General features: G+C 48.1%; 1 protein-coding gene across 2 annotated transcripts in view; it reads right to left on the bottom strand.

Moving 5' to 3' along the window:
* IGLON5 (IgLON family member 5) overlaps nucleotides 1-12,915 on the bottom strand; it is a 1,048,688-nt gene extending 1,035,773 nt beyond the window's left edge. Inside the window, exon 1 of one of the 2 annotated variants that reach the window (XM_085615809.1) lies at nucleotides 12,517-12,915. In XM_085615809.1, coding sequence (XP_085471935.1) covers nucleotides 12,517-12,583 — 67 coding nt within the window. In that variant the 5' untranslated portion in view covers nucleotides 12,584-12,915. The remainder of the gene's footprint in view (nucleotides 1-12,516) is intronic. The other variant, XM_085615810.1, reaches the window with a different exon arrangement.
* Nucleotides 12,916-13,163: the final 248 nt, after the last annotated feature.

Raw genomic sequence — 13,163 nt, 5'->3', positions numbered from 1 at the left:
TCACATCAATGCTGCCTTGGGCTGTACTGATCGTGGAAGACCCTTTGAAGTTATGACCTATAACCCTGTTGCGGGGCCTGTAATGATTGGGTTTGCCCTCTGCAAGGGGCTAAAATGCTTTATTATTAACATCATGGGATGAGAACTCCATTGTCATTGGTCGGCTAATGATGTGCATCAGGCCTCCTATATCAGCGACCTTGACAGACAAACTCTCTCATCAATCCTTCTTGTGTGTTATGACATTGGGAGATCTTCTTAATACTTCTTGTTACCTGGTCCAAAGCAAGTTTGTTGTGAAAATCTAACAGAAAAGTAGGGGTAGATTTACCACTTGCTTTGCCCTTGTGTCACGCAACAAAGGTCCTTCAGTGTGATTTACTAAGCCACGAAAAGAAACCTTGCTTGGCTCTGCATGGTTTAGTAAATCCAAAGCAGTTTGCTTTTTGCGTTAACGTGCAGCAGAGAAGCGTTCCATGGGTGGTGTATCGGCGTTCACTCGCATCCACGCATGGATTTTGCTGCATTCCCAGATTTACAAAGAGTTGTAAACCTGGTGATGCATCAAAATGGTCAGCCAACCAGACTCAGGCGTAACAAGGAGAAATATCTTTATTTATCCTCGTTACTTCCTTTTTAGGTCTCGGCCTGGCGAAGCGCAGCGCATGCGCTGCTCTGCCATGCAGAGGACTTTTGGAATCGATGCGATTCCAGCGTGCACGCGGGGAGACTAACGAGACAGAAGATGTGCACGCGGGGATTGGATGCTTTACTGGCGGCGTGATACACTGAGGACTTTTTTTTTTGCCACCAGTAAAAGCAGTCCCCGCGTGCACATCTTCTGTCCGTCTCATGACGGGCTCGCGCTTGTGTTTCTATGGCCTCCGTTTAGTTTCTCTTTTCCTTTTGACAGCTCCCTATAAGCGAGGGCTTGTAACGCTTGTTAACATTCAGCTGTCAATGGGTGAAAGCATGCTTCAGATTACAATCACTGTTCCCAAAGGAAATGGGCACTTCCCAAAAATATAAACGAGCTGCTGGAAAAAAAGGAATTTTAATTAGTTCACCCTGCGCAATTATATAAGTTTGGATGTTATTACCGCAGTTTGTAATTTGGAGGGAGTTATTGTTAAACAAGAATTATTGTATAGCTACAACTATATTCTAATATTTTAATAGATTCCCCTAGGCAGTTCCTACTTTCCAGGGAATATAGGGCTCAAACAAAATTACAACTATTCATTCTCTTTATTGCCTGATGTTATATTTTGCTTACAGGTGTCAAACTGCCCTGTGAATATTTTACAATGGAAAGTATGAGAAAACTGCCAACAGAACAATGCACGGTTACCCTGTGAGAAGGCAACCGAATAAACTCCCGGCTTTTGACCAACCCGCCAGTGACGTGTGCGCGGACAGAAACCGGATGCACGCGGAGAGGGCTCCAAATCACTTCCTGTTTTTGTGACTGAGCCACCATTCTCTGTGTCTATCAGATGGCAATTGACGCGGGCAGCTAGGATTTATTTAACCGCTATTGGGAGAGGAAAAGAGATTGACTGAGGAGTAGCGACTTGAAGGTGTTGTGTATCCTACCCTGCTTATGTGATGAATGCTTGTGATTGTTGGAATTATGGTAGGTAGTTCAAGGAACATTGAATAGACACAGCGGTGAGTGACGGTAGATACCCGGAGAATGAGGGAGGGGTGTAAATATGTTTGTGTAAATGGGGGTCTGATGTATTTTGGCAGTGACTCATCCCGCCCCCAACCCCTTCGCCATTCAATAACTATGGAATGGTCTTATGAGGGTGGTTAGGTTCTGGGGGTTGTAGCAATCAGTTCAGGAGCACTGGTCTGTACGGAAATTAGCAGTATCCCCAAAGAGGTCCCCTCAGTAGAATCCCTCCTTGCCCATAGGAGGAATCACCATACAGAGAAGGCTCCCATTTCAGCCAGATAGGAAGACAACTCCTTCCCATTAGGCCAACGAGAGTGGATTGCACAGGGGCAGGGTAGGCAGTGAGGGTGCACAGCGAATAGGTCTATGCAGTGCTTATTTTGCAAAGGAATGAGTGACGGTTCCCAGAGCTCTGCTCTGAAGCCCGCGGTAAAGGGGGGGTTTGCCTTTAAGAATAGTTGAATGCATTTCTTTGCAGGACCTATGTCCAAGGCGCTGTTTTACCCAGACAAGAAGTAGGGGCCAGCTTCACGTAAGTGCTAATTGAGCATGGAAAAAGTTGCTAACACTGCCTTGAAAGCTTATCCTTGCTTCAGGGTGCCGGGGCTCAGCATGGTTTTGCATATGTGGACACCTCGTAGGTGAACAGAAAGTCCACAAAGTATGCAGATGTTTCTGCATGTGTCAGTGACACCCATAAGTGGACCACTGAGCTTTTCTATGTACATGTCAGAGCGTATTGAGGGAAAGGTCAACAGTGTGATGTGAATGCCCAGTGTTCAGTCACAATCATTCACAGTTCTGATAAGTGGTACCGAATTTACAACTAAATAGCTCAGCCCTACAAGCAAATCAGAAATGGTGGGAAATTGCAGAGAATGTCCCAAACATTCCCCGTGTGTGCAAAGGAAGCACCAGGAAAGGTAATCCCTTTATTGCTCCTTGAAGTGGTAAGTCTCTGCAGGCATCTCGAGGAGTCCCCGCTTCGGCTTGTAAGGTATTATAAGTTTAGGTATGTTGGTGTTGGCTGGCTATTTAAATAATATAAATCATGCTAGTTAAAGTAAGGAAACACAAAAGGAGAATTGGGGGGGGGGAGAAAGTTCAGTATCACCAAGTCACTAAAATTCGTCTTTGACATGATTTCTGAGAAGCTGAGTCATCTTTTGGGAGGTAGACGAGGAGCGCAACAAGGTCAAGCGGCCACTGAAACAAAGGATGCGCCACTGGGACGATATTTACAGCACGTCCCTATCTGCAGCGGGAAATGGTGCTTGATGAGGAAGGGCTGGGGGCCAGTCCTGCTGGTCCAGAGTGCCTGACCTTGAGTATCTCATCAGTTTACATGATGGGCTGTTGCACACACTTTATTTTGCTGTATCACGTTATTGGACACAACTAGGAACAAGCATTGGCAAAACCAATAGGTTGCCAGTCTTTTGGCTTTCTTAATGGTGGTTTTATTTGTTCTGGTTTTAGTCAGAAGAAAACTGCGAATGACAGAATAACAGCCCAATGGATGAAGAGGGCTAGCTGAAAAACTCTTTAAGTAAATATATTTTACATGTATATTTAGTAAAATCCAAAGGAAAATGTGAGCTGCATATGCAGGCCACTCTATGTGAAAATTCAGACAACAGCTGTGTTTGCTGCAATATAATACGTTTCAACATTGTGGTGTTTGCGGAGGCTGCACAGATTTTCGACAGCTGGAAAATGCTTAACATTGAAAGGAAGTCTGTTACTAGCTGGGCTTGTTTAACCTCCTGCTGAATTAGGAAGTAGACATGGCTAAGGATCTGAACACATCTTTCTCTCATCTCGTCCTTTGAGTGCAGTGCTGGAGTTAGCTTAATTCTTACATGGAAATATAAGGGCCTGTGCAGCTATCAGTGAAATGTTTTTGTTGGCCAATTGGTAGATGGGGCCTTCATATTTAAGCTGAATGGATTCAGACTCCAACGTTTGCCTGTTCGCAGTCCGTTGGGTTCAGTCTATACCCCAACGTATCCCTCAAGGAGGCCACCTCCCAGAAAATCACGACGGCTTGATACTAGCTCTCTCTACTAAAGAAGGTTACTCCCAGAAAGCCACTTCTGACCTTCCTTTTAAGCCGTCGTAATCTCCCATCTGGATGGTGGCAACACTCTGCTCTGTGGCCTTCCAGACGCTCATTTAAGGAGATTCTGCATGGTGCAGCATGCCTCATCAAAGGCCTGAAAGAAATATGACCATATCTCTCCATCCTGAAGGTACTGTACTGCCTCCCCTAGGAGGCTGGCATCATCTTCAAAACCACCAGCACTTTCTACAAAGTCATCCCGACCCTCACCCCTGCCTGCCTGGCTGACAAGCTACCCATCTTCTCTAGCTCTCTGCACACAGAATACCATTAGACTGGATACTAAGTGCAGGAAAGAAAAGAAACAAGCACTAAAAGTGCAATAGGTCTCGCCTTTCATGAAGTTAAAGCCATTTGCTTTACTACAGAATAACATTAGCAAAGCAAATGGCTTTAACTTAATCAAAGGAGAGACCTATTGCATTTTCAATGCTTGTTCTATGTCTGATGCATTCCGCATCACACATAGAAAAAGGACAATGCCTTGAAGGATTGTTTTTGCGTAGGGGGGCGTCCCTTCCTACACAAAAACAATCCTGCTGATAATCCCGGCCCCCTTGCACAGGAGTGCAAGGTGCTGGGAAGTAAGGAGTGCGCCAGGAGTGCGCCAGCGCAAGGAGAGAGCAGAAATGCACAATATCTTTGTGAATACGGCACATTCGTGAGGTCTCCCTTTCGCACGACGCAGCGCAGCAAGACCTGCTCTGCGTGAAATGTTAGTATATCTGCCCCTTAGTCTGAGGCTTTTTTTGTGGAAAGCAGCTGCAAATTTGCAACCCAAAAGAAGGATGTACAACTGTGAACTTTGAGAAAGTGTAGAAGGATTTTGCGGCTAACTTTGAACATAGTGTTTAGTTTTCTGATGGCTTTGAAAATAATATGCTCACTTTTAAGCTCATTTTGACACAATTTCCTGCTCGCAATGAGATTGCTTAGTTTTACAGCTCATGTCGAAAATGGTAGGTATATTTTTCAGCTAATTTTGAGAAGGTGGATAAATCTTGGCCGTGCTATTGAAGTGGCCACTTTTCCAGTCTTGGAGGAGCCACATTCTCTGTGCTGACTGCAAATCACTGTTACTCTTTGCCGGTTACAATTCATGCAAAAAGAACTATTGATGGACAGAATGCAGAACAATGTCATGCATTCAACCCAGTACAGAGATCTGGGCCTAAATCCATAGTTTTTTTGCTCACTATGCCATTCCAGTTTGAACCCAGCCATATGCAAATCAGTCTTGACCCTGTGACCCATGGGAACAGTCCAGCCCGAACTGCCAAGCCAGGTCCTCCCTGGACTGGAACCAAGCATCCTAGCACCGGTTTCGGGGTTTTCCGCCTCTTCAGCCAGGATAGCTTGACTCCAGTGGCATGGAGAGCACAGGACTCAATCCATAGCATGCATGACCGAGCTGCATTTGTATTTTTCTATTTGTTTATTTATGCTCTTTGCATATAAAAATGGAACAGCGGGCTACATTTTGATTAGAAATGTTGTATATTAGAACAGATTTGTATTTTGTTACAAAGGAGCAGGGGCGGCTTCTCCCCAATGGCGGAGGAGCGTCACCCCACTGCTTAGTGCCAACAGCTGACAAATAAAACAATATTCTATCATTGTTTTATTTTTCACCTGCTGGCTGAGCCAGTGTACATAGGTAGGGTTAGGACCACGGAGGGTTGGGATCAGGGCCATGGGAGGCAGTAGAAGGACTGGTTCATGCTCTTCTAAGTGCGCATGTGTGTTCGCCCGGAAGTCTCAGGCCAGCCACACACATATGCGCACTTAGGTTCTCCAACCTGGCTGTATTAAACAGCCACATTGGAGAAACAGCACAGACTCCCTGTCCTGAGCGGAGTGTCAAAGCAGCCCAATCAGACCAATCTCTGCGCTGCTCTCATAGCATGAGAGCAGCGTGGAAATTGGACAGGGAGTATGAGATGCGACCAGGAAGAAGACCACTGAGGCGCGCAGAGGGAGGCAGTCGGCAGGTGCAGGTAAGTCTTCTTTTAAACAAATATTATGAAACTACCCCCACACTCCCATCGCACCACTTTTTGTTTGTGGCAGCCGCTACTGCAAAGCAGGGTAAATGGGTTGAGTGAAGATATAGAAACCAAAGTGTGCAAAAACAGCAAGGACAAAACAAATATGTAATCACACTCAAACACGCAAAGCAAATACAATACCTAACAAATGGGCCAATATATCCCTGCTTTTGAAATATGTACATAATTACCATATGTTTATTTATACTATTAGGTCACTTTGTGTATTGTCATGTTGTTTACAACTCCTCTAGTGCTGAGCTGGCCTTGGCATTCAGTGGAAGAGTGTCCCAGTGGTGGGGTCCCTCTAGTATTGGATTGGCCTAGGCATTGAGTGGAGGGGAGTGCCAGTGGCTTGGTTCATCCAGTGGTGGATTGGCCATGGGGGTCAGTGATAGAGTGCCCCAGTGGCTTGGTTCATCCAGTGGTGGATTGGCCATGGGGTTCAGTGATAGAGTGCCCCAGTGGCTTGGTTCATCCAGTGGTGGATTGGCCATGGGGTTCAGTGATAGAGTGCCCCAGTGGCTTGGTTCGTCCAGTGGTGGATTGGCCATGGGGGTCAGTGATAGAGTGCCCCAGTGGCTTGGTTCATCCAGTGGTGGATTGGCCATGGGGGTCAGTGATAGAGTGCCCCAGTGGCTTGGTTCATCCAGTGGTGGATTGGCCATGGGGTTCAGTGATAGAGTGCCCCAGTGGCTTGGTTCATCCAGTGGTGGATTGGCCATGGGGTTCAGTGATAGAGTGCCCCAGTGGCTTGGTTCGTCCATTGGTGGATTGGCCATGGGGTTCAGTGATAGAGTGCCCCAGTGGCTTGGTTCATCCAGTGGTGGATTGGCCATGGGGTTCAGTGATAGAGTGCCCCAGTGGCTTGGTTCATCCAGTGGTGGATTGGCCATGGGGTTCAGTGATAGAGTGCCCCCGTGACTGGGATCATCTAGTGTTGGGATAGTCTTACCAATGAGTGGAGGAGTGTGCCAGTGGCTGGTGCCTCTAGTATTGAGCTGGCTTTGGCATTGAATGGAGATGAATGCCAGTGTCTGAGTTCTTCCTGTGTTGGACTGGCTTTGGCATTGAGTGGAAGTGTGTGCCAGTGGTTGGGTCCATGTAGTGTTGGGCCGGCCTTGGCATTCAGTGGAGGAGTGTACCAGTGTCTGGTGCCTCTAGTGTTGAGCTGGTCTTGGCATTGAATGGAGGAGTGTGCCCACTGCTGGATCCCTCTACTGGTGGCCGGCCTTGGCATTCATTGGAAGAGTGTGACAGTGGATGGGTTCAAGAAGGTAGACTGACTGAAATCTGGAAAGTGATCAAGGCAGCTTTAGTGCAGTTAGGAAGTGACATTGAGTCCTGGCTTCACTCATCCTCTAAAACATGGCCGCCAGTCGCAATAATAAACATGACGGCCTGATGCCTGAAACCTGCCTCCTTCATGATAAGCCAAACCCACGAGTCAAAGATCAAGGAGGGTGCGATCCATGCCAGACTTTTATCAATAGCTGCTGAGTGTATAAATAAGTTCTGTCTAGATGTAATGGACTCAGATGCATCTGGGGTCTTATGAAAATAAGGCATGGACCCAACTCTTCTGGACGCCAGTGAGCCACGCAATTATGACAAAAGTTTGCAACAGTAGAACAACTGCCCTCTTACCCTATCATTTGGATGCAGCTCCACACTGGCTGTGCCATGATTGGGGCACATTTCTAACACCTCCTGCACAAGCACCACACCCTCACCTAGGCATTGCCCACAAACAGGTTCTGCCATCTATCCCTAAAGGGCATCATTACAAATTGCTCAGACATCCTCAGCCACACCCCTTTCTCTGACACGACCTCGCACATGTGCTATATCACAGTCGCCGCAACATGATTGCGGCACATCAGTGCCCGTCAGAAGTGACAGCTTCTCTGGCATCCATGTGACACTGGTCCAAATGACACATGCTTTTTCCACCATGCACCCGGCCCTTCCATGCAGGACTGGTCATGGCATCAGCGCTGTCTGAGGTTTAAATGACAATAACACTGTTTTCAGCTAAATGTTTAAAGTGAGGAGAGTGCAATGCAACATGCTCTCATCTGTTGAAGACATTCACTGCTCTCAACAGAGACTAAACCCCACATGGAAGAGTGTATCTTTTGGGCCTAAGGAACTGGTGGATGTAAAATGTGAAGGTTTATGTGACATGAAATGTCTAGTGTCCATTCTATGACGCTGTCTATGTTCCATAAGGGCGGCTCTTTTAAAGCATCATTGATTGTACAATGTTTACATAAGTAAGAAGAGGCCGACAGCAGCAAAAACAGAGCTTGGAGTTCTTACTAAACTGGCAAAGTTGTGTTCCTAGGTAAAGGGAAGGGTGGGGGAGGGTGTGTGTGTGTGTGGTTTTTGTTTTTTGTTTTGAATACCCGTTGTGTCAATGCCCCCAAGGAGAAGTCGGGACACAGACCCAATTTTCTTGTGCAGTTATTTTATTGTTCGTACACCTGCCATGATGCATGATCATATATAGAAGCACTTTTGCACTGAAAAAGCCAAAGGTTAAAGTGATATTATAATTAGGTATGGTATTAAGATCTTAGCTTACATTAAACATTTTTTTTTTAACTTCACTAATAAAAATAAAGGTTAAAATGACTTTATAGTGGTGTTGAAGTGACATAAAAAACAACATTTAAAAAACTAAAAAATCCACTGACATTCACCAGTTATATTTTACTGCGCTAACTAGAACTTGTGGTACTGGTAAGCACTACTTATGACCTCACCTATTTTATTACTCATTACATATTAAATTATTGATGACATCACTGATGACATCTCAAATGTCATAACTGATGACATCACTGATGACATCATCCAGTCATTGTGACAGTGTTCTATATGGTTTGTGGAATTTAAGTCATTCAACACAGTCTACATGTGACCAGTTTTCTTCCCCAGGGACGTGATAATGAACATAACCTTTGACCGTATGGTGGACATATAGCATATATGTCAAGTAATTCACATTTGGGTGATGTCACCCTCTTTTTACTGGTATTCACCCTCCTAACAAACAAAATGCCTTCATAGATATTTATTGGAGTCACCTCCTTTTTGTTAATCCTTGAACACACTCCAAAAAAGTGACCATACTCTATTCATCTTAACGCTATTACCCTCTTACAGGCATCACATTACCCGCAATTTTAAGTCAGGATGTCAACAGGTTTGTGCTTGCCACTGATGAGACGCCTCCTCCAGGCCCTGTGGACATCCCTCCGTAGTATGGTAAAATACACTACTCACATTCTTAAGAGGTGCACAACGGCCTAAAGCCTTCCAGCCATGCTTGCAACCCTAGTGTGAGATAAACGACATCGAAGTACGATGCCCGTACATTGGAATTTATTCAACAATCTGCAATCCCGCTAAGTCTTCAGCGAAGATCTGGAAATGAACATCCAGACCTTATAAGTGTCCTTCGTCTATAGCACTGCATTACGACTCTTTAACACAGGCGCGCGCCCGGATATACGCTGATGGATAATCTATTGTCAATAGAAGCTTTGACCTTATTGACAGATTTTTTGCAACAGGCTTTGGCCTTAAGTCACTATCTACTTTGAAGTGTATCTGTACAGCCCATGTCAGGTGTACTCAGCCTTTACTTTGATAAACATGGAGTACTATCTGCACCCCAAACTTTACTGTTTTGTAAGCATTTCTCCATATAACTTTCAACATGCACAACCACACATGGCTTCACGGTTTACGCTATTTCCATGAGATATCCCACGTGTGTTCCCACAGTAACCATATGCTGTATAGGACTATGTGGTTATTAGTGATGTCACCAATCATGTCTTCAATTATGTAATTCGAAATGTCAGCAGAGACATCACCAATTATGCCTTTTAACATGTCATGAGTGATGTCATATGTGAGGTCAAAGGCAGTGCTCGGTGGCGGTGCAAGTTATTGTTAGCGCAGTAGATTATAACTTGTGAATATCAGTGTTTTTTGGGAATGAAAGTTTAGTTTTAATCTTATTTCAGCATCTAGCTATGAAGTCACTTTAACTCTTGGTTTTAATCACTAATTTCTGTTTTATTTTAATAGAAGCTAAGAACCTATTTCCATATCTAACTGTAATGTCACTTCAATCTTGTTTTTTTCAGGGAATTTATGTTTTTTAAAATCATAGTCAGCCTACGCCCCTACTGTACACTGCCTTCACCCGTGGGCAGCGGGGGGGGGGGGGGCGAGGGGGGGTTAGCCACAAGGCCTCGGCAAAAGCCAAGCTCAGTGCCCCACATCCTTCAGGCCCCCAGCCCCCCACTGTGCACATCAATGCGCAGTGGGATGGACGGTCCTGGCTTGCACAACCCCTCCCCCCCAACAATCCTCCCCCCTCCCCCCCGCCCCGGTCTCCCAGCCCATATTTTCTGTCCTTTTTCCTTTTAGGTATTTCAGTACTGCTGCCGTGCCCGCCCATAAACTTCACCCCGAGGACCCACGGTGTGGTGCAAGCTTCCTTGTAGAAGCTTGCCAACCACTGCCGGACCATGGGGTGAAGCTTGAGCGGCGGTTCCTGCGGGAGTGCGGGGGGGAGGGGGGGGATGGTACCGGCGACATCCAGTTTCTTTCTTCAATTTTCACCTCTGAGGTAGTTCCCCCGCGCAGCCCACAAGCAGCCTGGGTGCCAGGTACATATACATGAAGTTAAGTAAAATAACAAATATTTCCATATATATTCTCATTGTGTCGATATTTTGCTCCGTGACATTTTTCTCACATTATTATAGTAAGGCAGCATTATTGAGACGATACTTGGGTGGAACACTTAAAGTGATGTGTACAGACAATGTCTTGAAATGGGAGCTCTGTTGTGATAGGCGAGTGGCATCTGTGTGAAGCCACAGACCCCAGCAGCCTGGACAGACAGCGTCTGTGGGGGAGATCACATCGCCGGCAGCAAGGCTGCCAGACTTGCACGACTGCACAGGCTTGGTGCAGAAACACAGGAAGTGCCTCGTGCATCGCGGAAGTGCTCTGGGGATGATTTCCACAACCCCAGTGCGGTTCTGGACTTCAGACATGTAACAAACGGAACAGACGGAAGAGCGTTCCAAGCAGCTGCGAAAACACCCCAAATGTTTTGTGCATGCCGCAAGGAGAAGAAGGGAGGTTCACAGTTTGTCTCGAATACAGTCCAAAAGAAACCACAGCTGGTTGTGGACATACAGATGTGTCTAGTTTCCCAGTCCCTTGTAGATATGAAACACATGACAAACGGCGTGTACATGGAAATAAGGAAACATTTACAACACGTGAGCACGCAGAGGTGTGCCAGCCGACCCTGGTGCCACCCCCGCCCCATAGGCCACTCCTTCAGGTGGCAGAAGTGACGTGACGTTGCATGCCCGCGCGCACAGCGCTTGCACCCTTCAAAGCGCTAGATTAGACAGACACGTGCCTAGCACGGTTGAAACCTGTAATGCAACCAGCAAGCAAGCAGAGCTGACATTGCCCGCCATGTCTCATCTGCCATGCCAGCCCAGGAGGTCTCTGCGTGCACACATTGCCTCAAACCCCAGCAGCCGGGCTGGATTTTGGCGCAATGTAGCATGGTGGGCTCTCCCACCTGCTGCTGGCGAATCTGCACCAGCCGCAGAAGACACACCTTGGCGGGGGTGGCAAAGCAGTGTGGGTTGTGTGATAAACGTAGAGCGCCTTGGGTATCAGCCTTGTAAATTTCCGCGCTATAATAGTCACGGGGTCGAGGCCCCACACTGTCCCCGATGTATAAACATCTCTCCCGCACAACACAGCAGTTCCTGGCCACCGCAAGCCCCATCTTCCGCCCCACGCCCTGCTGCCCCTTCGCCTTTCAACATTGACACCGAGAAGAGGGTGGGGGCATCTGAAGGCGGGGTACGAGCCCCACCCGTGCTGCTCACTGACTGCGCGCTTTCATGGATGAGAGGCGAGCAGCCCGTCACTCGGCGCTAGGTCCCTGCTCCCGTCACTGCTTTAAATCCCCCCTCCGTCCGCGGACAGCAATAGGTGTTCTGTTGTGTATGGCGTCTGGTGGACTTCCTTTTAATGCAGCCCCCTCCTCCCACCCTCCCCTCACGTGTCCAATATTCCCTTGCATCCATGCCCGGGCAGTAATGCCCCCAAGTCGTGCCCCGTGGCAGCCGCGAGGAAACCTCCTAAACTCGCGGCAGTCCCCGTTGCGACGAATGATTGTGACGATAACATCCACCACAGTGTATAACCCCCCTCCCCGCCACCACAGTATATAACCCCCCCCCCCCCCCCCCCCCCTCAAAGTCCGTGAGAATGTTATGTTATGTAAGCTTTGCAACGCGCCAGCACAGCATTAAGATATCTTTGGGCGAAAGGGGGAGGGGTTGGGAATGGATGGAAGCATTTGTTTAAGTGCTGTGTACGCACAACACCCCCCCCCCCCCCAAGGCCACCGAACAGGACATGAAAAGGGGGTCCCTAAGAGACCACTGACTCTGAAAGGCCAGCAGGGCTGGGGCGGATCAGTCCATGTCAAACACAGATGGGACGGCTCTACCCTGGCCCGGGCTGTCAGAGGCAGCTTGGAGCCCCCCTCCCCCCCCCAATCCCATCTGGGATCGCGCGGCTGGCGCAGATGGAAGTGGTACCTTGGAGGAGAAGGGCCAGCGTGATGCTGGCTGCGGCACTCCAGCGCGGAGGCACGGACACGTCCATCTCTCCTTCAGCTGCGCGGACACGGCCAATAACAACAGCAGAGGCTCGGGGGTGCTGGGAACGCTGCTTCCACCGCTTGCAATCCTTAGGTCTCTCCACACGATAGTCCCTTATTTTTTTCCTTCCACTCTTCCTTCAAGAACAAGCGCGCCGCCTCTAGCGCCAGAGGATAGATGCAGCCAGACCACAGACGCGCAGAGGCGGCGGAAAGTGGCTGGTGGGAGGGCTGGGGGGACCTGGCAGAGGCAGTGCAGTGTGCTAGGGCGATTCTCTCATTCACTTCAGCGCCTGCTGCAAAACATGAGGGCAGGATTTGACGGACGCGGCGCAAGCGGCTGAGTGACAGGGGGCGTCGCGCAGTGTGCGTGCGCGGGACCAACTGGGACTGGAGCGGATCATGCACCAGGCGGAGCCTGGCATGCAGATGCCGTGTGGCAAGCTTGAGAGGGGAGGGGGGGGGGGGGGGGAAGTGGAGGCTCCTAGCAAGGGGGGGGGGGGGGGCGTTCGATGGTGGGGGCAGGGTGAGTTTGCATTCAGCCTTGATTTACGAGGAGGCCTTTGTTACTGCAGCAGTCCTGTA

The sequence above is a fragment of the Triturus cristatus genome, chromosome 7, assembly GCF_964204655.1.
Source record: "Triturus cristatus chromosome 7, aTriCri1.1, whole genome shotgun sequence".
NCBI classification, from domain to species: Eukaryota; Metazoa; Chordata; class Amphibia; order Caudata; family Salamandridae; genus Triturus; species Triturus cristatus.
Note: the sequence above shows the minus strand (reverse complement) of the source record. Positions and strands in the feature narration are given on the sequence as shown.